Source organism: Hyalella azteca, unplaced genomic scaffold (genome assembly GCF_000764305.2).
Source record: "Hyalella azteca isolate HAZT.00-mixed unplaced genomic scaffold, Hazt_2.0.2 contig8774, whole genome shotgun sequence".
Classification (NCBI taxonomy): domain Eukaryota; kingdom Metazoa; phylum Arthropoda; class Malacostraca; order Amphipoda; family Hyalellidae; genus Hyalella; species Hyalella azteca.
In genome coordinates, this window is record NW_025938859.1 from 216,448 (window position 1) to 240,492 (window position 24,045).

At 37.9% G+C, this 24,045-nt stretch overlaps 1 protein-coding gene across 1 annotated transcript in view; it reads left to right on the plus strand.

Annotated features, from left to right (window-relative positions):
* Positions 1–24,045, plus strand: part of LOC108676662 (SH2 domain-containing protein 3C-like) — a 74,215-nt gene that overhangs the window by 37,275 nt on the left and 12,895 nt on the right. Inside the window, exons 3-4 of the mRNA XM_047881759.1 lie at positions 794–905; positions 22,914–23,766. Of these exons, the coding sequence (XP_047737715.1) occupies positions 794–905; positions 22,914–23,766 (965 nt within the window). The remainder of the gene's footprint in view (positions 1–793; positions 906–22,913; positions 23,767–24,045) is intronic.

The window sequence follows — 24,045 nt, forward strand, 5'->3', positions numbered from 1 at the left end:
TTTTCTCATTTCAAAACATCTTGCGCTTTGGTGCGAGAATCTATTCAAATTCAATTTATTTAAGTGCTTCTGCTCTTTGCATGCATTAAGAAGCGCCTTGCAGTCTACCGTCGTTGGCGCCGTTTTAAGCTGCTGTGTCGTTTTAATTAGTTCCGCTTCTCTTGATGCATTTACTTCAGAGATTCTTGACTTCCCGTTAATTTGTTCATAAATTTTAATACATGGTTAGACTTTCTATACGACCGTGCTACATATGGCTCACCTTCACTGGAACTTTACTGCCTATGGAAATAATCCGACACTCAAGCAATCCGACACTCAAGCTTACGCTGGCATTCAGGGTTCCCATCTTGCTGTACTCTTTTGATTCTCTGGTGTCCACCAAAATATTTACATGCGCTTGAGGCTTGGCTGATTAAATAAGCAAGCTTGCTTACACGCATTTTTATATTAATACCATGATGACATCGTTTGGGTGAAAGACATCGATTAAAATTTATTTTATTACGTGTGTGCTAAACGGTTTCTCATTTATATTACAGGTACTCTCCTTCTGGAGGAAAACATTTTGACTATGCAATTACCTCATTTAAAGCCCTCAGTAATGAGGGCTTTGTAAAAATATTGAGCAAGCCCGCGCTATCAAGCCCGAATATTCTTAATTTTGATAACGGCTGAATTCTCTAGTTTTATGTTATATAAAATCCATAATCAATAAAAATATTTCTCAGGAAACATTATTTTGCGTGTTATTCTCTTGTTCGTGTGATGGTCATTGAACTTGTTTTTACAGGACTTCCTGTATTTCGAAGAGGGCGACATCGAGAAGCTTGGCGTGACCTGCGGTGCACATCGCACCCGAATCATGAAGTCCCTACGAGCGCTGCGTGACAAGTACGAGAAAAGTGAGTACCTCATGGTGTTTGTGTGAGATTTATTCGGAAAGTGAGTTTAGTTAAATGTTCAAATGATATTTAAACGAGATTTCCTGAACAGAAAATGTCATTCGTAAATTTCGGCAGTAGTAGTAAGCGAAAAAAATGATGCAACAGCTATGGTACGGTATTCATGAAGCCCAAATTTAACGATTGTTGAAGAAACGTATGACTTGTGGTCACGAATTTATCTTTTTTACTTTCTTATATGCGAGGCAGAGTTAACCAAACTATGCTATTACTCTCCAATTGATCACAGAACGAGTTTCTGTTTGCAATTAGTTGATGTTATGTGAACTAATAATGCAGGGATGCTCAAACTTGCATTTTCCTGCAGCATCAGTAGCAGACGCTTAGATCTGGAGATACCAGCTGTGTGAGATGACCGCAGCGATAACAGCAGCGATAACTACTACAGATTGCTATCCTCTTGTTCATAACTCCGTAGTTTGGACTCGCAAAATAGACCCTGCAAAAGTGTGGTATGCTTGGCTGAGCGGTTTTGAGCTTGTGTTTTTGATCATCTCTGACGGATGAGTAGAGGTGAACCAGAACTGGCACCGTGCTGCTGTTGGTGCTTGTTGCTGTGATTGATCTTCCTATTGCTTTCAGTACATGGTGTCTAGACGCTGCTCCAGCTTCCAGGAGAGAGTGTTATTGTTATTTATTTACTTGTACAGATTAACAGGGCTTTGCGTATTATGTAGGTTTCAGTTTTATTTATTTTCGAGCAGATATCGGCGTGCATTGTCGTTTGATCAGTTTAACGTTTGCACGCTGTGGCTCGGCAGATTTAATTGCAGGTTTTGCTTCATAGCCCGAACATTGGATCATCGATATTAGTTCCCAATAGCAAAGGCTTCAGACGAAATGCAGTATCTCAGTTTGCCTCTTCTACTCTATCGTAATATTAGGTTGATTTGGGTAATTTAAATAGAGTAATTAAGCCATCTGCAGCTTTGCGTCATTATATTAATGATGCTGTCTGTATTTTAGCTCGAAGCCTAGAAAGTGCTGGAGCTCCTTATAAATAGGATTTGTTATTTATTCCAGAGTAAACCTACAAAAAGTCTTGAAATGACGTTTAAATCCCAAGTTAATAAAACGCGTATTAACTGCTACTTCTATTTCTATTAGAAATAGAAGTAATATTCTATAAGTTATTATTAGATGACAGGATTTACTTGTTTACACACGTGCGATTGATGACCAGAGAATTCGTTGGTTTATATTATCAGGGAGTGGAACTTTTCTTCAGATGACGGTAGATAAAAAGTATATTCGATAAGTATGCATGTAATAATAGACAGAGGACATAGTACCTCACGAATACAGCGCCTGCACCCATGGCCTGTATCCAGGCTACATGACCTACCTCGCGCGGGAAAGCAGCACCACAACTTGTCTCGTGGGATCAGTGGTCTGCCCAAGATCTCGTTTCTCAAGTTTATTTCTGATACTTTCCCCGTCGTATCCTATGCAACCGATGCCCATGAGCGTTCAGTCAGTGTTTAGGTCTTTATCATGAAGTTTCTCATGATCTTGCAACGCGAAAGTTAAAATTGTTAAGGAAGGAATTTCTTATTCAACACCGTTCACGATTGTACGGTAATAAAATCGTAAGTCAAACAAAGCTCTTAAATAATAAAGTTTGATAAGAAAACTACCGGTCACAGGTTAAACCCGCCCTCTATCACTGTGAAGTGTTGGAAACTGCACTGAATAAAACATTCTCTTATTTTGCATAACAATGGCTGTGAAAAGCAATCTACTTCAAAGGAAATCCATTTACATTAAGCTTTAAAGTCGGGCAGCTTTATAGCACTCTTCAATGTTGCTATCTATGACATCTAAAAAATGACGAAAGGATCGAAAATGGAATTGAACAATTTTTACTGCGCCGCCCTGCCGTGACAACACGACTGTAGGTTTCTCCGTATGAATGACGTCGCAGGTGCTGGTGGAAACACGACTGTGGGTTTCTCCGTATGAATGGCGCCACGGGTGCTGGTGGCAACACGATTGTAGGTTTCTCCGTATGAATGGCGCCACGGGTGCTGGTGGCAACACGATTGTAGGTCTGTCTCTTATACACATCTAGATGTGTATAAGAGACAGGAATTATTTCCTGCCCTTTGTTCCACTGGGAAGCTTATTGATTTATTTATTTTATTTTAGTTGTCTTTNGTCCCCCGACATGTCAGCTGGCAAGGCGAGCGTGACGTGCCTCAATCATTGTATGATAATGGCTCCTGTAGAGGTCGCTGCTGCGCACGACTCTCCATCACTTCAATATCACCGACCAAATCTGAAGCGCCAGACTTCTTATTGTATTTCAACGCTTCCGTCGATCAGTGGAACGATCGTTGGATGTGTCTCTTGCAAGGCATCTTATTTTGTGCCGGGTTTATTTAAGGTGGCATATCAAGAAAATAAATTTAACAAAGGAATTGTAAATGGTTGACATTATTTCGTATTCGCTGGATATTAGTCCCATTTTACGTCTTCGGTAGTGACAACATGGTTTTTTTCTAAACCTTGAGAGTAAATGTTATTATGATACATCATATAAATTTGTCAAAATTCGTGTATGGGTTTAAAGCCTCGTGCCGCAAACACAAAGCGGGCGCGTATCCAAAATTCATATCGTATCGAGAAATTACCTGGACCAAAAAATTTATTCTTAGGTAATGAATAGCCAGGCATTGCTAAACTGGTAGGAAATTTTTGTACCAAAAATTGAAACGTACATGACTTAAATTTCAAGTAGCATTTTTTTATTGCATAATTTAAAACGAATAACATGTGAGAGCCTGATGTTCATAATATGAGATTGAACGGAGTACTTTTAATTAGCATACATAAGTATGATTGTGAATGGGATTATGGACAACGGGAATGAAGGGATTTGTGACATCGGGATTCGAAAATTGGAGGGATTATGTCGGACCCTGGTGATGCCAGGCTAACCTGCTAGTGTTGTACCTCTCTTAAATTGAATAATAAATATCTTAGAAAAGTCTTCGAAAATTATGCAAAATTACGTGTTCGAAAGTTTTGTCATGCGTTCGTTCAGGATCCAATAGAATCCCTTTCATTAATTAAGTTCGGACTCTCCCTGATATCATCAAATGAGTAATTTTTGCTACTCATTCTTTCACTCGCGCCCGTCTCACAAATCGCTACATGCATGAGTAGTAAGGGGCTTGCAAAACATAAAGCTTTTAACTTGTTTGTTGCGGGCAGAACGTATGCAGGTGCCCTGAATATTACAAGGCTTCACGGCTGTGGCCGCCGCGTGGGAAGGGAGCCATTAAGCCCAATCTTCGCTCACGTATCCATGGTCGTGTCTCGATACTGGATCATACTCGTGTCTCAATACTGAATCATACGTGAATACTAACAGTGCTTTTAACCGTTTTTTCAGATTTTTTTTGTAAATTTTGTCTTCAAAAAAATTTTGTCTTAAATTGACTTGTATAATTATCTTGATCTATTTTACACTCACGCCGCCTTTGTTTTGGAGTTTGTTTTTACACATGAGCGAGTGGTTTGATCGTGAAAGCAATAAACATTAGCTAGATTAATACTAAGGCTATGATTATCTATGCCTTCCCGGTGATGGTGGGCTGATTTTAGGGTAAACTAGCACTTGACAAAGTGATGCCATGTTTCCGTCACGATATCTCTTGCCAGCAAAGTCTTGTCTCGTGAGCGCAATTTTCAACTATTCACTCGAATNCTATTAAATCTAAATCTAAAGAAAATAATCTCTTACATTCCATGACATAATTTTTTTGAAGTGCTGCTCGTCACCATGAATACGTAAATCTTGAATTTCATGGTATCTTTGTCTGACTTGTTAGGTGAGGATTTTTACCTGTTGGCTCATTCCTATAGCATTCTTGAGAGAGCTTAATTTAAGCCTTTTCTGTGCCACACTAATTCACGCCGTCGGATTCGCTCCTTAGCAAATCAGTTTCTCATTTTAATAACATCTCACAACTAATGGCCGTACTCATGCATGTGTCTCTTATATGTATCTGCATTCGGTGATAAAATATTTGGATAGGTTTCAATTTTGAATATGTGATTTTTTCATGTCGTTCTTATACGCTCTGGATAATTCAATTAATTATTTAGTAAATTATTCCTGCATTAAATCAGTTAAGCAAACCTTATCTTAAACGGTACAAATTGCAAGATTATAGCATGTTTCCAAGTGTTGCGATCAGGAAGTTTGAATCAATCTATGTTCTTTCCGTGTGTAGAAGAACATGCATGAATTGATTCGTCCCTAGTAACATTAATGCCGGCCATCAACGAAAAATTTGTTGTTGTCTTTTTTATCTATATTTTCATGTGATTCAAGGTCAAATCAGGAGAAAATATTGTGTAAAATTAGTCATCGTTTTCATTAAGAGATTCACTCATGTTTTATGCGATACATATACCTTTTAGGCCCTGATAGAAATAATGCGAAATACATTGCACGTGAATGGTATAAATTATAACTTAATGATATGTAAAACACATGCATGGCAGGTACGCAACACACGAATATTATTAACTGCTAGTCGACATGTATCGAGTTTGTGCACGGGTATGTTCAAGATTTCTATCATAGAAATGTTAACGTTCATTGCTCGCACAGATACATCTTGTAAAAAATAAAAATGCATTTACTACGAGGTCATGCTATTTTAGAAGTCATGTCATGAGTCTCTACCTTCATGACCTTGTTGTAGAACATGGTTTATCGCACACGACGAAATGTTCGCCCCCTATCCATGAGTGTTCATACATGTCGTAGATGATCTCAGTATAGCCTTCCCCCTACGCTATGCTGGAACTCGTGTCGAAACGTTGTGCAGCACAGCTTCGTTATGCAGAGTAAATAATGAATTAAACTGCGCCGTGTGTCGTAATAATGATTTTTTTCCCGGCGGCGAGAACTCTCACTGTCTCTGTGCAGTTGGTAGAATGCCAAGCTTCCATTCCCTCCCTTCTGAATTGCGTTCAATTTGGCCGAGCCTGCCCCCAGGTAGCGCAGGTGTCGACATCTGGTCGCTCAAGCGTAGCATTTCGTAAGCGCCGTGCCAATCCTAAGAACAATTCCCTTCGCACGCACCTTGGCAGAAAAACGCGCACCTCTTGTCTCTGTTATGGAAGTGCTGAACTTTGTCAGGGCTCAGAGAAGATGTCCTTTTTCCTGTCAAGGAGAACGTTACGACAGATCCGACTCGCGATAAGCAAATTAGCGCCCTGAACTTTCTCATCATTCATTTTCGCTGCAGCTTGAAAAAATTACCTGGCCGGTTGAACTGTTCAAACTATCCATTGAAAATTGTGTAAAGGATGTTATACAGCATTTTTGTATGGCGCTAGTTGACACATCTTGGATTTAATGTACAATTACAATAAGAAGAAATTGTAATTTTCCATTGCTCTGTATTTATTTCTGTGTTTTTTTTTAGCTGGAGAGCACTTGTAGGACTCGAATGTCAAAATTTGATGCGCGGCAACTGTATCACACCCGACAACCGAATGAAAGTTATGAAGGTACCAATGAAGTACCGAATGAAAGTCATGAAGATATGAATACATAACCGAATGAAAGTTAAAGGCTTATCCAATGTCTACTAATTAAGGCTTCCGTCCATATCCTTATCAGTGCTGGCAAGCGAGGCCACCTAATGTGGCAAAGAAAAGCGTCATCCAAAGTTGGATCGACAATCACGAACGATAAACGCTTTCCAGTGACCTCAGTGAAGAATATTTGATGGCAAGGCAATTCGCATGAGAATATATTTTATTCATCAACCTTTCACATTTTACCCTTAGGTTGTCCTATCAATGTTTTTTCGAATAGTAAATCAAAATTAAATACATGTGGAGATCAGAGTTAGCCTATTTATGCGAAATGCTGTAAATATTATGTATATTACTATATATTATTATATCACCTAAATTTTTTTAAAATATTTTGTAACAAATTCTTAGGATGTGCTCAAGGGAAACCTAGTCTTGAATCACGAAGTATTTTATCAACTTTTCGTGATTCAACTAAATGAAATATCAGGATATGAAGTTCCGTGGAAAAATTTTATAGTTGGTCTTCAAAAGTTTTCTTTGTCTTGAAGGAGAAAATACTTTTTGAGGTTAACTACGAAGTTTTGTTCATTCATACATTATGCTTCAACACTAACTGAGGCCTGAGCGAGTTAGTTACGTTACTTACGCAGACTGCATATTTTGATTATAAGAAATTTACTATTCGCCCAATTATGGTTAAGAGCATAGATTAAGACTCAATATTATTTAATATTGGCCGAGCAGCAGGGCCGCGGCCGCGGCGACGCGCGAGGTACGGACCGCACGGTCAGGCGGGTCAGCGTGTCAGGTATCCGTGCTGACCGTGCGTCCATCCGCAGTCGTTACCCACTAGTCACTACGCCCACACCAACACCAGGCAGCCCTAAGAGGATAAAATGCAGCATATCTCGTATTCCATGAATGTTTCAGTCGCAATGTATAATATTTGTTACAAGATTATTTTAGGAAAACAAAATGTGGAACCGTGATTAGTTTTCTCTGGCCAGCGACAAACTAACTGATGACATTGAAGCAGTCGTCGAACAGGGCCATGGTTGGTTGTGCATCACTTTAATGTTACTTGTCAAGTTATCCTCTTAGATCTACTATTGGAAAAACAGCGAATAGAATGTTGAAGTTGAAAGCAACATTAAGCCTTTTCCGTAATCAAAGGTGTAAAACAATGTATGTTTACGTATGTTTTATTTTTAAGTGTTGAATCTTCTTACCCAGGCTTTACACTGGAATTACAGACTATTATTATTTTTTTACGAATGCTCTATTCCTGGCTGAATTTGAGATAGTCTTTCTATAATTAGTTTTCTATGAAAGTTTTACTATGGCGGTGGTGCAGGGCAAAAAGGGGGGAGCAATTCTAGTAGTAGCACCTCCTTTTCATTGATCAGCTGTTGCTATGACAACAGAGGCGTGAGTAGCAGCGGTGGACAGTTCAATGCTGCGGGCCATTGAGGCATTCCAATCTCATTGTGGCATTCCAAGAACTTCTGCTGGTTATTCGTCTTCTGATGGAGTTTCTTGCTGTTTTAATAATTACGAAATGACAATACATTTATTGAATGTGTGAAATGATTTTGCTTGATGGTGCCTGGTGCTCGATTTATCCTTGGCATGTTTATCCAAGGTTGTGATCGAAATTAATTTTTGTCTTTGGCATGTCGAAAAACTATAAAAATTTTGTCGAAAAACTATAAAAATTTGTCCAAAAATAATGCAGGAAAAGAATGAGTTTAATTATTGTAACGGTTGCTGATGTGTGATTTTTAAATCTATTTATACCCAAGTCCAATGCTCAAAATTTTTTAGGGAGTACGCTTTGTAGACACGTAGCTATTGAATAATAATCAATATAAGTTTGTATGACGTTTTAAGGTCCAAACAATTCCCTCTTTGCTATGATAATTTGATAATTATCGATGTAACTTCTGATACTTTAATTACCTATAAATGTTGTCTTAAAAATCGGAACATTTCGCGACCTTGTATTTGTGGAGTTTTGTGTATTCACTGTCATATTCCCTTGAATTAATTGGTCTGATTAATAGCTTCGTTTGTTAGGTATGGTGTAACAAAGTTCATGTATATGAGCTTTTTCATAATGGGAGAGCTACCGAATGTGCAGCTCAACTATGACTAGTTTATCAGACAGCTGATAGCCGCTATCGGACGAATATTAGAAGACGAGGTGCTGATGGTGACGTGTCGTATGGGGGGTGGGGGAGAGAGGAAAGCTGATTCATGCACCCCACGGTATCGGACGAAAGCAGAGGGGAAGGGAGGGTTGCAATTTAGCTTCAATGCACTGCACCAACTCCAGTCACGGTGGCGACCAGATCGAGGTAGCGCAATCGTTGAGTGCAGCTTTTTCATTACTGCTTCAAATCAGGAACGTTATCAATAAGTGTTTACAATGTGCTTGATAAAGGCATTAATTACTAGAGAGAGGTGCTGCGATAGCAAGGGAGTTAGAGTGAAGCGGCCTGCTGCTCGCTGGTCGATACTTTGAAGGGGCAGAGCCCAGCCACAGACGCACGCGACTCTCGTGAAACGGGCGTCGGCATTCGTGAAGTTAGTCTTGGTGCAAGTTCTTACGGCACCTGACCGAGGGCTGACCAGTCATATTGTAGAATAAAGGCAAATGTCAGCAGAAGTGACCTTATCCTGTCATAGAATAAACGTTTGTTGTTTCACTTGGTGGTATTGTTATGATGTTTAAAAAGTGGCAGTGGAAACAACGCGACAGGTGTCGGTGCTGTGGATGAGACGCTCTATGGTTTCGTGTGAAGTTTATTTAATAATTTATTGTCCGTATAATAGAATTCATTGTATGGAATATATGACTTGAGGTCATAAATAATATGCGTTTAAAAATTACTTTTTAAAGACAACACTTCTGAACAATCCAGTGTCTTGGATGTTACACATGTACAATTAATTTCTAATTTTATTTTCAAATATTGAAAAAATATATATTCTTGAAAAAATTTTTATGATATCAAAATTTTGTAAATTTTCAAAATTATTTATTCTGTCATTTGATTCATGCATTGTCTCTGACTTTATGCAATTGTGCAAAATTTCAGATCAATTGGACAGGTCAAATTGTGTTATATATGGATTATAAGATTTGTAGCAGACGAATTTATTTTTTAATTTTTTTTATAATGAAAAAAAATTTTAATTTATAAAATTAATTATTCTGTCAATTGATTCATGCATTGTCTCCAATTTTCGATCGATTGGACAGGTAGAAGTGTGTTAAATATCGATTATAGGATTTGTAGCAGACAGACAGACAAACAAACAAGAAGTGAAGTTAAAGAGAAGTGTTGTAAAAAAGATCTTTATGAACTTTGGATGTTGAGAAGTTTCTTTCGTGAATAAGCCAAGAAAATCATTCCATTTGAATTATTCTACCGTGTTGCTAAATTCCAACTACTCTTATCGAATTGTCACTTGTTTTAAATATTCATTCCGACCTCATGACAATTGAACTCAAAAATGTCAACCTTCTAGTCTAGTCATATCCTTCAAGCGTAAATTCTCGAACATGACTTACTCATTGTATGTATGAGTGAGTCATATGCTGGATCGTTCGCTGCTGGCCGTTCATGATTATCGTTGTGTTGTCACGAGTGTTTTGGTCCAGCATTCCTAATAGTGACGTTCAATCATGTAATCTTAACAGAAAGGTTGTTCGCTCACGCATTAGTAGCAGAGACGTACGGCGTTTTATTTGCTTCCAGATTGTTAATTAAATAGATAATAACTATTATAACTTGAAAAGATTATTAGGGAGGATGTCGACTTGAAACTCTGTCTGCTATGCTGTCGATTATGTCAGAGCAAAGACAAAAAAAATTATCGTCTGAATCATGCAGTTTATAGCAAATTTTCATGCTTTAAGCGTCAAAAATGTATAAATAATTAGCACCGATTGCGTTTCTCCATTACCTGAATCCATTAACGGCCCACAAATGTCGTGAGCCAAATAGAACTATGATGATGTGTGATGACGAACTAACAGAAATATATACTTGGTTATACTTGGCTGGCAAGCGGGATTTCCATTAAACTAACTGCCAATAGAATGCGCATTCATAAAAAATTAGGAGAAGATTTTTGAGCAAAGGTTCCGGAAATTGACCAATTCTCGCTCGTCTTGAAGTGCAGGATTTCGTGCGGAGTATTCGCAATGTTTGTCATAACCACCTGACTTGGCAAAGATGTTGAAAGTCAACAGTTGATGCTTGCTCCAAGCACTTCTATTCATCATACTCGCACCGACTCCCTCATTTTGTGTGACAATTTGAACCTGGTCGCATGTTGCGCTCTCTTTCGTCCTTTCAATGAAATTCTGTTGAGTTTGTATGATTGTATTATTGACCTGAGCAGACTTATGAGAACGCTACGAGAAAATAGCGTCTTCTTTAGTTCTCTAACAAACTCATTCGTTCAGCTCTTGAATTATAGATTTTTCAGAAAAATATATTAGTTTTTAAGGTTTCACTAGCTCCACTGAATCGACGGGTTGTTGAAGCAAAATATTTCATTAGATTAAATTATTTTTGGTGTTTAACTGACAACTGCAGTTGGGTACCTACTGTTAATTACATGATTGTGTGTATTTTATTCAAACTCGTGTTGGGGAGATTCAATTTTTTAACGCATTTTCTCATTTATGGAAAAAGGCGCTATTATGTGCTCGTCCGTCCGTCCGTCCGTGACTTCTGAAGTTGAAATAGCAAGAGAAAATGCGCTCTCTGTCACTCACTGCAGTGAGTACTGAGTTATATTTTTTCATTGTGAAGAGAGTCAAGGTCACAATACTTCTTGATTTTTAAACTCGAATTGCGCAGATAAGCTGTTTAGTTATATGTTTCTGCACCGTGCAGTGCGATAAAAACTTAACAAGTGAATAATAGGCGTGAGATTTTTTGCATCTTCTCATGTTTCAGGTTACATAATTCAAGGAAAAATTATCTGTTTTTACTTGTTTGAAATTTTATTGAAGAAGATTGAAAATGAAAAAAGTTTCAATTGATGGAGTAGTTGGAGCATTTAATGTGTTTCACGAAGTAGCATCTGTCTCACCATTGAAGTGGACAAGCGAAGTGCAACACGTGTGGCTGTAGATGCCAGTCGTCACAATCAGTGCCGCCTTCTTTTGAATCCCAGGCTCAGGTGAGTGCCGACCTATTCAAGATATCTTAAATACCAGATGTAAGATAGTGGAATCGTATTTTTATCGTGGGTATTATTATCATCTCGGTCTTTCGTGATACAAGACAGACTATTTGCATGGGCGAGGTATAGGGAATTAAATGCTTTATTTTTCGAATTAAAATCTTCCAATTTTTATTGATGCATGAAAATTTTGCCAATCGCCAAAAAAATGTTTTTTTTTTCTTATTGCGGCAGTGTTCTCATGCCTTCTCGTCCGAATAAAAAATTAGCAAAGTATTTTTTGGCGCCCAGATGTAACCGAGCATACCGCACCCTCATAGCGCTTGCTGCATCCCAACATGGACGCGTTATCAGTACGATCTGCGGCGCTAAACTTCATCTGGAACCCTGCTATTATTGAGGCATCATACCCGGGCACATTCTCTGTACGACGCTCCGGGCCTTAGGCTGGGAAACGTTTGGGCTGGCGGTGGCTACGCTCCTTCTCAAGCTAACTTCTTGAGACCAACAACAACATCAGTCTTGTCGGCTGTCGGGCCACCAAAAAGTTTTGCTACGCAGAAAAATTGCGAGTAATGAGCAAGCCGTTTTCGTATTTTTGCTTATTTAGGTTTGTTGCAATACTTTTACATGTAAAATTCCCTTTTTTTTGTCATGAGCATTGGAGCAAATAGTGAACTTCAGGTTTTAGAATTAAGTTCATCTTATTCTAAGCCACATAAGAGCAGCCGTGAGTTGCTCACAACTGTTGTAATTGAGTGTCCCTGAAGTGCAGTCTTGCCACTTGAGTGCAATTTGAGGTCAAATGGCGAGTAGCGGTTCTCTATTGAAGACGAAACGCTGTCCGGTCCATAAAGTTGGCTTCTACATTCAACTCTAAGTTGAGGTCAATTCCAACTCTAGCGCTGTTGGTGTAAACCTGCTATTTTAAGCATGTTGACAGCAACAAGTGTTGCTCATTTTTCAGCATTTTTTTAATAATAGGCTAATTTTTTGTGCAAGTAAAGGTTGCATGATTTTCTTTCCAATATCTGCATGGTTTACTGTGGCTTTAAATTATAATGAATTATATTTTTCATTTTGATTTTGAACCTCTTTTGGTTCAACCAAACATCAACCAAATGTTTGTTTAATCTGATTTTAAATGAACTTGTCAGATCACCTCCATCCTTATGCATCGATTCAATCAAGTATCTTTGCTTGATCTTTTGCAGACTTGAAATAAACAAATTCGACGACCTCAGTCCTCATTTCATGGTTCAATCAAGTATATTTGCCTAGGCTTTTATCAGACTTGAAATGAACTAGTCACCTACTAGGATCTAGGAGCACCTCCTGCAGAATCTGGGATGTAACTCGCCAGTGTTGTTACGACTGTCGCGGTGTGAGGCTGTTCGATGAATCGCTCTCGAAGCCCTTGTCGGCGACGTACTATAAATTTCTTGCTCGTTCCTTCTCTGTCGCGATTATTACGCATGTAGAATTCTTTCATATTTCCAGTGGATAACAAAAAATATTGAGCGACAACTTATTTGTCGATTCGCTCAGAATCTTTTTTGAGATTTTTAGCGTGTCGCTGATAAATTTCATAATTGAACATCCTTTTTTTTTGTTGGCATGACTGTAATGACATTTTTCGGAGGTATAGAAGTATCCAACTAACTTGAATTAACTGATTTTCGAATTTATCATTTCCCCGCCCATGTTCAGGTAGAGTCAGGCAGCAGTTGCCAACTTAGTACGATTTTATACATTAATTAACAATTACGAGTTGGAAATCAAGTGATGCTGATCTTCAATTTTTTATTTTGTAAATATATAGTTTGAAAATTATGTACTTTGAAAATTTTATGCTTAGAAAATTTTATATTTTGAAAACTTAATGATTTGAAAATTTTATATTTTAGAGTCGTTAAAATTCAGCACCAGCTGAGTTTAATGTTGAATCAAATAGCGTAAATAAGCTCAGCTTTAACATAATAATGAACATTCGAAAAATATCGAACAGTTGTTGCTTTTCAGCGGAATTTTTTCATTAAATTGATCGGTAAACAGTCCTACGCAGTTACGTATGTGGGAGACTGCAGCGTCCTCGGCTCACCAGCAATACTTCATTACTTTATCACAAATTTGTAGATCCTATAGTTCGTCTGTATTTTAATGCATTTTTACGTTCTCTCCACTTATCTAGTATCATTAAATATTTAAAAGCTGTTCCTACCGTCATTAGTCCCTAATGCTCATACATTTCAGTTCCTAATTAGTTACTTGAAATGACGGCACACGTCATAAAAATCTTATATTTCTTTTGCTGAATACTATGAATACAAATTATATTTAATAAATGACTAAACTGACACTCGTGAAATTATATCAGACATTTTGCCGCTTAAAAGTGAATAAATTTCTAGGTTTACATCTATATTTCTAGGTTTAGAAAGTCAAACAAAATGTTCCGTGCTAGTTGACGATTACTCACAAACTTCTTACCTAAAAGGGACTTATTTGATCATTTTTGTTTCAGGAAGGAATTCATGAGATTTTGATATAACGTAGGCTCATGCAAGGAAAAGATGCGTTTTATTTTTTTACGTGCATTTAATTTGATGATCAGAGACTCGACTATCGGTGTTATTGGTTGTTAACATTCAACCATGAGTTATTAGGGGAATTACGGAAAATAATGAACGGATAAATTCTAAGTCTGAAAAAAACTAAGATCCCGTCTGTTTCCATAAGTCGTACGTTATCTATTAACCAATAATTATTTGGGCGAAAGTGTGCTGCCTATTCACTCTGAATAATCTCGGCAAAAGTTTTGCCTCATTAAAATTGACATTCCTCCTCGAGCCGGTTTTTCTAGCCCTGCTCCGGTTCAGATCTGCAATTGGAGTCAGGCTCTCCAACCGCACTAAACAAAGTGGCATGCAATCCGCGGCGCCTTTGCCATTACTTTTGTCGAATTCTCTAAGCTTTGAAGCTTTTCGGAAGAAATTAATTCTTACGTTTTTTTATGCCTCACTTAGTTTTCAAACTTTGTGTACACGAAGAGTTATGACAAGAAAACCATTAAGTCGAAAGTATGTGTAGGTAAAAATGTGTAGTACGTCCGGCTGGAAGTCATCGATATTGTAGTTGCGCGTTAAATACAATAAAATTAGAGAAATTCTGCGTTTCTTCACCGAACAAGAAGTGGTGTGACTAAGATGTGGTGTGATCCCGAGGTGCTCAGACAATGTGGTTACAACGGGGCAAACGCTCCTGCCAAGGTGTTGTTCCAGTACTTCGGTGGACCGCCCCCTTGTGACAAGCGGGCATGCTGCTCTAAGGGTGAGAGAACGATATGTAAATTTCCTTACGATTATTATTAATTAACGGAATATTAGTGGTAATCTTTGAGAATTCCGGTGTCTGTACGAAGTGAAATTTGCTAAATTGATAATAAATTTACATGAACCAATCAGTAATTTTATAATAATACTTGTTCGGGACACACACAGTGCCAAAGATGCGGGCAAATTCATATGATCCTTTTTCTAACAATTATTTACTCGCTGTTTTTATTTATATTTGTTTGTATTGTTATCGACTATCGGTATTTCAATGCAATCATTGTTTATCCAATTATTTATCTCAGTTTTGATTGCATGTTGTTTGAAGGGTGAAACTTTCATGCATCCCCACACAATCATTTGCAAATTTCATTGCTGCTCACTACATACAGTATAATTTTTTTACGCCGTGCAATATTTTGAGGCTCAGCTGTCGCGTTGACTTTATCCTTTAATCTAAATGCTCGACTCAAAGCAGGACGATATCTCTGGTTTATGCGCGTCTTTTGTTATCAGGATTATGGCAATACATTTGCCGCCTATGGTCGCGGGCCCTGAGAAGTCTCCATAAAAGGAGGGGGTCTTATCAGTCCACTTTGCTTACTTATGGTGTCTTGTTCGACGGTATCTTGCACGACCAGCATCGCATTGTGTACAGTTTCATGCGAGTATGATCTCTTAACAATGATCTCATAGTTGACCTTATGATTTAGAATTGAGACATTTTTCCACATTTGTGGTTGATTTTAATTACTGTGCATTTTTATTGTTCAGATGTTCATGATTAAAAGTTTACTGTTTCGCTTGAACTTACGAATAGAGCGCTTGTAAACAAATTGATTGGCAATTTATATATTTATTTTCGATTTTTGTATAGAATGTTCGACTCATGATGAGAAAAAATGTCGTTTTAATGTTAATCGTGGTATTAATTTTATTGATTTTATTTAGTGGGGGCCTTCAGTGATGCTGTTGTTGTTGTGGTTCCCCGGTCTCGATATATCTTGATGCTGTAGGTATATTTTGTACAGTGATGCTGTCTAGGGTCCTGGTTGTATCGCGAAGCTTCTCTCATCTTTCGCCTTATCTATAAATACATACAATTTGTTTGCGACTAAAATTGTCTAGCTGGTCCACTGCACATTAAGAAGTCTCGAAGTTATCGATGAATTGAATAGAAATTATTTCAATGGAGATCGATACTTTGATTCGTCTTGCCTGCTTTACAATCATTGGGATTTAGCCTTCGCTTCCTGGAGTCCAAATTTTGCGCGGCTAATGCATATGAGTTAAAGGTCTAGTTTTTATTCCAGACTCATTAAACACCTAGATGTGCTCGCTGCATTAGTTCCTTCATGATGCTCCGATTGTTATTTGTTTGGAACCGCTTTCGCGAGTTTTCGCGCGTTCAAATACAATCAATACCAATCAACAAGTCTTTTTCGCCTATTTATGCGATTTGTGTGTTGATTCTGAAATCAATTAGACATGTAATTTAAAGCTCGCACTCGCCTTTCATTGGCCTTACACGTTACCCGACTTGTATTCCGTCAAACCTTAAACCTTGTTGTTGCTGGAGCCGCCTTACCCACTTAAGCATGGAGCCTCCCACGCTGTCTGCTGCAAGCGTTGCTCGTGGCAGCTGCATGCAGGTGTTGCTGTCAAGAACTTTCCTTATAAGGAATGCAGGACACTTGAAATTAGTCCAAAAGTGGCCATTCATTACTTTTGTGGCCGCGCCCCCGTTTTGTGGATCACCTTTTCTCAGAAACGAGGACGTAATTGTTACGACGCGGCTGTTTTGAAGCGCTTGTTTTAATGATTTGCGCAAATCACATCTGCATATTTACTGTTGTGAAGTCATGCTGGAATTGTTCGGTATCTCGCTATTTATTAACTGTTAATTTAATTCATTTCTCTTCTGAGTGGCTTTAAAATTAATACAATTTCAGTAGTACATCGTTTTATTTAAGATCAAATCTTCAGTCTGCAAAAAAACTTTTAAGTAAAATTGTTCTACTGACACCGTAATCTCTTCCTTTCCAAAGGAAGCCACATCTACCAAAGCCCCCTTTTAAACATTCTTGTGTTGAAGTTGAAGTTCCCCCTGCAAATAGCGCGTGTTACCTCCGAACTCGACGGCTTCACCCTAGGTTCCCAGAGCGCGTGTTTGTTTGGACGTCTGCGTGCGACGTTTACGTTGCGCGTGCGAGTCTCCATTTAGGTTCGAGTTGCTGAAAAATTGTAACCCTCAAGCCAGCTAGAATATTCAGTGACGAAGCGAGCATCAAAGTTTGATGTTCGATTCATTCTAGCAAGACGGATAAGCAATTTACACTTTTTTTCTCCAATAAGAGTAGGTTGTTTTTTTCGCTGTTAAATGACCGCTCAGAAATGTTTTATGCAGCATAATTTATTTTGAGTAAATATTTAAACTAAAACGAATTTAATTGAGCACGTGAAGGAATTCCTGTCAATATATATGCACTGACTTTTCCAGAAACATTTTTCTATACCGACCATTTCATGAAAAATCTACCAGCGTTTTCCGTTCCACTTGAAATGGTGGGATTGTGTTGGATGTAAAAATTTTCTGTTTGTTCTCGACTTCATATTGAATGGAGGAGACCTTTGCCTTCGGCTACATTTTAGGATCTTCACTCGCAATCGCCTGCAATAATTAACTACGAGAGCACCCGCCACCCGGTTGCCAATTCTCTTTTAATTTCGGGGGTTTAATTTACCCTCTATTAGTACATATGTTCAAAGATTCACAAATCGCAATGTTGTGCTCTTATTTCCATGGTTCATGCCTCTTTCTTATCACTTCCAGCCGTCTAAGTTTTGACTCGGTTAAAATTGGTAGAAAGTTATTGGGACTATTAGGTTCAAATTGATGTTTAATTAGATTCAAATGATTTAACCAGTAGGTTCAAATGATTACCTGATTTATAATAATGCACACTACTGATGAGTCATTACATTATATCCTCAACTTTTTCAGTTAATTAAACTTAATGATATTGTTAATGAACGTCCCATTATCCTAATGTCTATGTCTTATAAAATTATTGTTACCACACCATAATTACAATTAATGGACCACAAATTACCTTCATGGTCCCATCTCGAGCTTTCATCACGTGACCAAAGTAAGTGAAGCTCTTAGCGTTAACTCGCTCTTGCCGTTTCGACTCACAATTGATGCACTCAAGAGTTTTGTTACCATATTATTGCCCTGCTTGGGGTATCAGGTGTAAAATTCTTAACTGATAAGAACTAAATTTCAAGTCGAATAATTTGAATGAAGTCAATGCTGCTTTCTTACATTACATATTCTATTACATTATTGGAATTACCGTGCGATGTCGTTCTATTACATACTCCACATTGAGATATCAGATGCATAAGTGACTTTACTACTGTTGCCTTGTAGACCATGCAGCTACGTCACGGACCTTGATGCAAGTACTAAGCTCAACATCTGATGTTGGGTGAGCGATCTCTCACACTTTGTTTTTATTGAAATCATACACTGACAGCTCGCATTGCGGATTTAGAGACGGAACTCTATACTGAAGCATCACTTGGTCTGCTGTGTGGCTTAATTTAGCGGCTGCAATACTAGTGTGTGATGCCCACACATCCGTTCCATCACGCGTCTCTGAAGTCTTCTTAAGGAAATGTATAAAGTTTCATGTTAATAAAATGTATTACGCAACACTTGATGCGATATCTCTTCAGTAGATCATTCAATATTCATCAGTGCTCAGAGGCTGTATTAGCAGAAATATCGCTCGTGATAACTTATAAGTCATTTCGTGCAGTTAATCAATAAAATTCAGCCGGCACAGCATCCACAGTTCTTTAAGTTCTATCTCTCTTCCTAATTACTGCTTCACCATCGTTTTGTTTGAATGAATATGCTATTTATTCTTAAAATGTATTTACGCTGTATAATTGATTATTCTATGGTACTCTAGATAAATCAATAATCAATTATTATTAAACTCAAGTTTCAACCTTACCATGAACAGAGTCTCCATGCAGTGTTTGCCGAGGAACACGTTTCCTCAGCTCAGACTCACGTTATTTACATTTTTGCGCATTTTCTCATTTATGGAAAAAATGCACTATTAGCTCGCCATGTCCGTCTGTCTGTCTGTCCGTCCGTCCGTCCGTGACCTCAAGTTTTTGTCGACGAGAAAATGCGCTCTCTGTCACTCACTGCAGTGAGTACTGAGTTATATTTTTTTAACTTTCCAAAGTAAAGTCTTCAGCTATACTTTCCTATTCTCCGTCAAGAGTATCTTCTTTTAACTGATTTCTTCTATATATCTAATTTGCCACCTTCTAACAGCATTAGCACTCAGAAGTATCAAAATTTTAGGTTTGTAAATTTTGTCATTCTTTTTCGTGTCATTTTGAGAAATATGGAAAAACGCCATATTTTGCTACCATGGCATTCACTGCAAGATTGCAATCGCCTCGGTCATTCTGTATATATACTCCAGTATATGAATATTTCAATTCAGCCGCCTAATCAACTGGCCCGACCAACGCCAGTTACAATTGCATGTCTTCAATTTCAAAAAATATCAGCTGAATCTATTATTGCTTTATTTTTGTCCGATTGTTAGAGTCCAAAATTCCTCACACTGCATCCGTGCACACCTTAAGCGTAAGGCTCAGGCTTATACAAAACATTTTATTATTTTACCTGCAAGATCCTGGCCTTCTGTTTTGGTCAGCGCCTGAGATAAACGTTCGTACGTCCTTCTTGAACCCGGTCGCTGCCAGCCATATTAGCATCGCTGCTAATCCTTCACCCTTTTAGCTTCATGTTTATATTTTTGGAGCAAATAATTTTGATTGGATTCCCGCATCTAATGTTTAATTTAATTTGTAGTTCATCACTTTTGAATTACTGATCAACAGTCTTAGCATTATTTACTCCAATTTCTTTTTTGATATTGTATTTTGAAATGTTGAAAAATGAGCTAAAACTACCACACAAATCGAGTAAAAACTTCCCCACAAGAATGAATGGCCAAGGCGATATCTTTAAATGGAAGTTTCCTCCTAACCCGCATCTGGAACGCCACACGCGCAGTCCAGCGCCGCTTATTTGGCCACCGCGCCTTGTCCACCGTGACGCTAACTGCGCCGCGCCTTTTTGGCCTGCGCCGTTAACGCCGTAAGTCTCCGTCGCCTGTCGTGGTGCCGTTCGTTCTCCGGCGCATTAACTTCCCGTCAAGTTCAAAGTTCAGCATTGCATACAAAGTTTGGGTATATACTGGATTCGTTGTTTGTTTGATATATATAGCATATTATACATAAATATAAAGGATAATAAATTATAGCGAGGGATATGGAGCTTGATTTTCAACAAACTGATTTCAATCACAGGATATTTGCATCATTTGATATTTACAAGTAAACACAGAAATGCGTAGAAATTTAGATATAAAAGGTTAGTGCATGAAAGTTTGGTTGATCCTTATAAATATTCACTCCAGAGGATTGCTATGAATTTTGGAAATTGAAGATGCATATAAGACTTGAAGAATTATATAATTAATTCTGGTTACTGCACTTTTCCATATGATATTATTTAAAATTGATCATGCATATGGAACGGGAAACTATCTACCTGCAATTTTATTCAATATAAAAGTTAATATTGATAGTTATTTAAGGGACATTACACATCTCCCTTTGATTTAGAAAAGGCTGATAGCATAAATTTTGGTGTCGAACACTTTGAAATATTTTATTTAAATGCTCATGTAATTGCTGATCATTTTAGGGGCCATTGCGATGCACGGAAAGATGGGCAAATGATTGGTGATAGGCAACGGTATGGTAGCGTAGCCTCAAACACATTCCACGGGACGTATATGGTGCAAGGGCCGTTTTGGGCGGAAATTTGAAGTCACCATTTATGGCAACTTGCCCGCTAACGGGTTAAATATAGTCTGTAGTAAGCTGCGTTCAGGCATTCTTACTGTGATATATTTTACCGCGCCGTTTTTACCGTTAGAAGAATAATTTATTTGTTTACTGTACAGAAAATTCAGTTCCAGAAGAATTGGGCTAACAAGATCTCTCGCACGAGTACTTCTCGAACAGCAAACTATATAGTAGTCAACATTCTTTTTTATAATGTTTAGATCGTACTCTATAATATATTATGTATTACATTTTCTACCTTTTTAAATGCTTTCAATCAAAGGCAGGAACGGACAGCTTACATTCCAGAAGCTGCACAGCACAGAAATCCTTCCCCGATTTTAAGCGTCTTTCCAAAATTGTTAGACCTCAGGTTACCGATCGAGGCAAACTATAGCGCTGCGAGCTGACGTATCTAATTATCTCCGATCGAACCGGTCTGTATCTCCCAAAAATTTTCTTGAGGACAAATTTTTTCGTATGTTTAATGTCGCAATTATATACGTTAACTTCGTATCGGTAACAAGAATAATGCAAGACAAATCCTTACTATATGTCATGAATATGAATTGTGTTCCTGTATCCGCATTCATTAATTCATTTAAGAACTGAAATTAAATTTGAACGTTTCGTTTTTGATTTCCCTGTTGTTGGTCAAGGCGCCGAAATTCAATTCAGAATTTTTTCTTTTGAACGAAAATGTTTCTGTTCAACTTGGAATAAAGAAGTCCGTCATCATATTGATTCTCGTACAGACGATTAGCATTGACTCGTGTATAGGGTTGTGAGACATCATCGTATAATGTGGTCTCGAGTTTCAATGATGAATTAGTTTTTTTTTTAATGGAGAGGATAGCTTAATGTATACGTATTCTTATTAAATATTTTTCGCCAATTTATCGATAGTTTTTATCTGGAATACTCATCCCACAGCTATCTGTTTCTTCAATGATGAATTAACGTAACAATAATAATAATTAAATGCTTTGCAATCGTATAGCTTAAATTTTAAAAATAACTCAAAGTTTACTTATTTTATCTGCCGAAAACTAGCACTGAAGAAGAGTATGCGTTAAAATTGATTTTAAAACATTTCATATATATTAATTTCAATCAATTTCAATTTATTTAGTATAAATCAATATAAATTTCTATCTTTGACTTTATTTTGTTACACACGCGCTTTTTTCTTGTCAGTTGGTGCTTGTCAGTTTTGCATCAGTTGTCTGCTTGTCAGTTGGTTGTGCGTTGGTTGCGGTGTTACAGACTTTCTTTGACCTTCGCTACTTTCTACTCACGGAAATGACGTGGCGTTTTCGAGACACTCGTTGCGTTGAAGTTTTCGAGACACTCGTTGCGGCGTTATCAGAGAGGCACAGGCCGGTCTTTGCATGCAATCTGTACATTGTTGTTGGATACCGGAATGCGAATCTCTGTTGGAATTAATTTTTTTCACACTTATAAGTTGAGGTGCTTTGATTTTGTTAACCAAATAGTTGAAACTGCATTCATTTTTTTAATGAAGAATAATTAATAATGATATTTTACATTTCTTAAAACATCATCGATGGACGTCGACATAAATTACCTGGAAATGATTATTTCTACTAAAATGGTAGATCGTTTCAACTTTTATATTTCTCTAGTCTGGCAACGCCTAACTTAATTGCAAGGCGGGCTCCATAATTATTTCTTAATAACCATATTAATTACAATTCATGGAAATTTCAAATAATTTCTATGGTCATTTTGATACGTTTATTGCAAAATACAATTCCTTAGCTTTGTGTATATGAAAGCTATGCGAGAAAGTTGTTTGTCATTAATTTCCGCTTTGCTGACATTCACATTGAGATCAGAAGAATAAAATCTGTTTTTGTTTTTCTCTTTTCAGATCACAAATTGAAGGGCGTGGACCCAAAGCCACGGATCAGTCTTGTGGAAGACCCCGACAATCACTTCTCAGTGATCCACACTCCCCTTCCTCCCACCCCGTGCTCCACATCTACTCCCATCTCTTCCAATAACAATTCTACACTTTATTCCTCTGCGAGAAAAAATTCCCACAGGAAATCTCACGAGCCTCTTTATTCTCCAGTCAAATCAAGCTCCTGTGCCGATCCCTACAAGAAAAATTTTGCATCCGCCGACTCTTTGCTCAATGATTCCAGTAGCCTCTGTCGAAATAATACGGATTATCTCGTTGATACTACAAATACTAGAACATCCAATTTATCAATAAACAATCGGTATAACAGCCCATCTTTACAGGTCACTTCATCCACTGGGCACGGGAAATCTTTTTCCTCCAATCCCAACATTTTATCAGACAGTGGGTCCCTGGCCCCAACTAACTCCCCAATCAGTCCTTCGTATCAGACTAGATCCCACTCGATCCAGCCTCTCCAATCCCAAGACTCTGATATTAGAGTACGGCATTTCTCACGTCACAATTCTATATCTCATTATCCATCAGAAAATATTTGTAAAAGTCCCCAGAATCCTGTTGTTAACGGACACACTCCGGTATCAGATCGCAACGGGTTTCCTATTCAGAAAACAAGCGGCCAGCCGAGTCCAGTAACGGACAGTTCCAGCTTCTCTAACTTCTCGCGATCGTCCTCGACCCGCGCTCATTTCTCGCCGACTTCAACGCCTGCAGTTTGCGGACGTGCTTCTGAACTCTCGTCGTACGCAAGTCAACAACCCGGCGATGGCCAGCCTGTGAGGCTCAGAGATCAGCCATCGTGAGTATAACGTGAACTGTTTTAAATAACATTAAAACAATGCCTAAAGTTTTAAATTGAACTTAATTTTTTGAATGAAGGTAAAGACTTTTGGCTATAGACCTTAATGAAAAGGTAGTACCATAAATGGACTCTATGATAGAGTTTCAATTAATTGACGATTCTCTGAGTGTTTTCATCTCATGGTGGGTTGGCGGAATAAATTTTTGTCCATGCAATGAAAGAAACAGTTTACCAGTTGGCAGCTAAATAATTTTTCTGGATCTCACACTATCAACT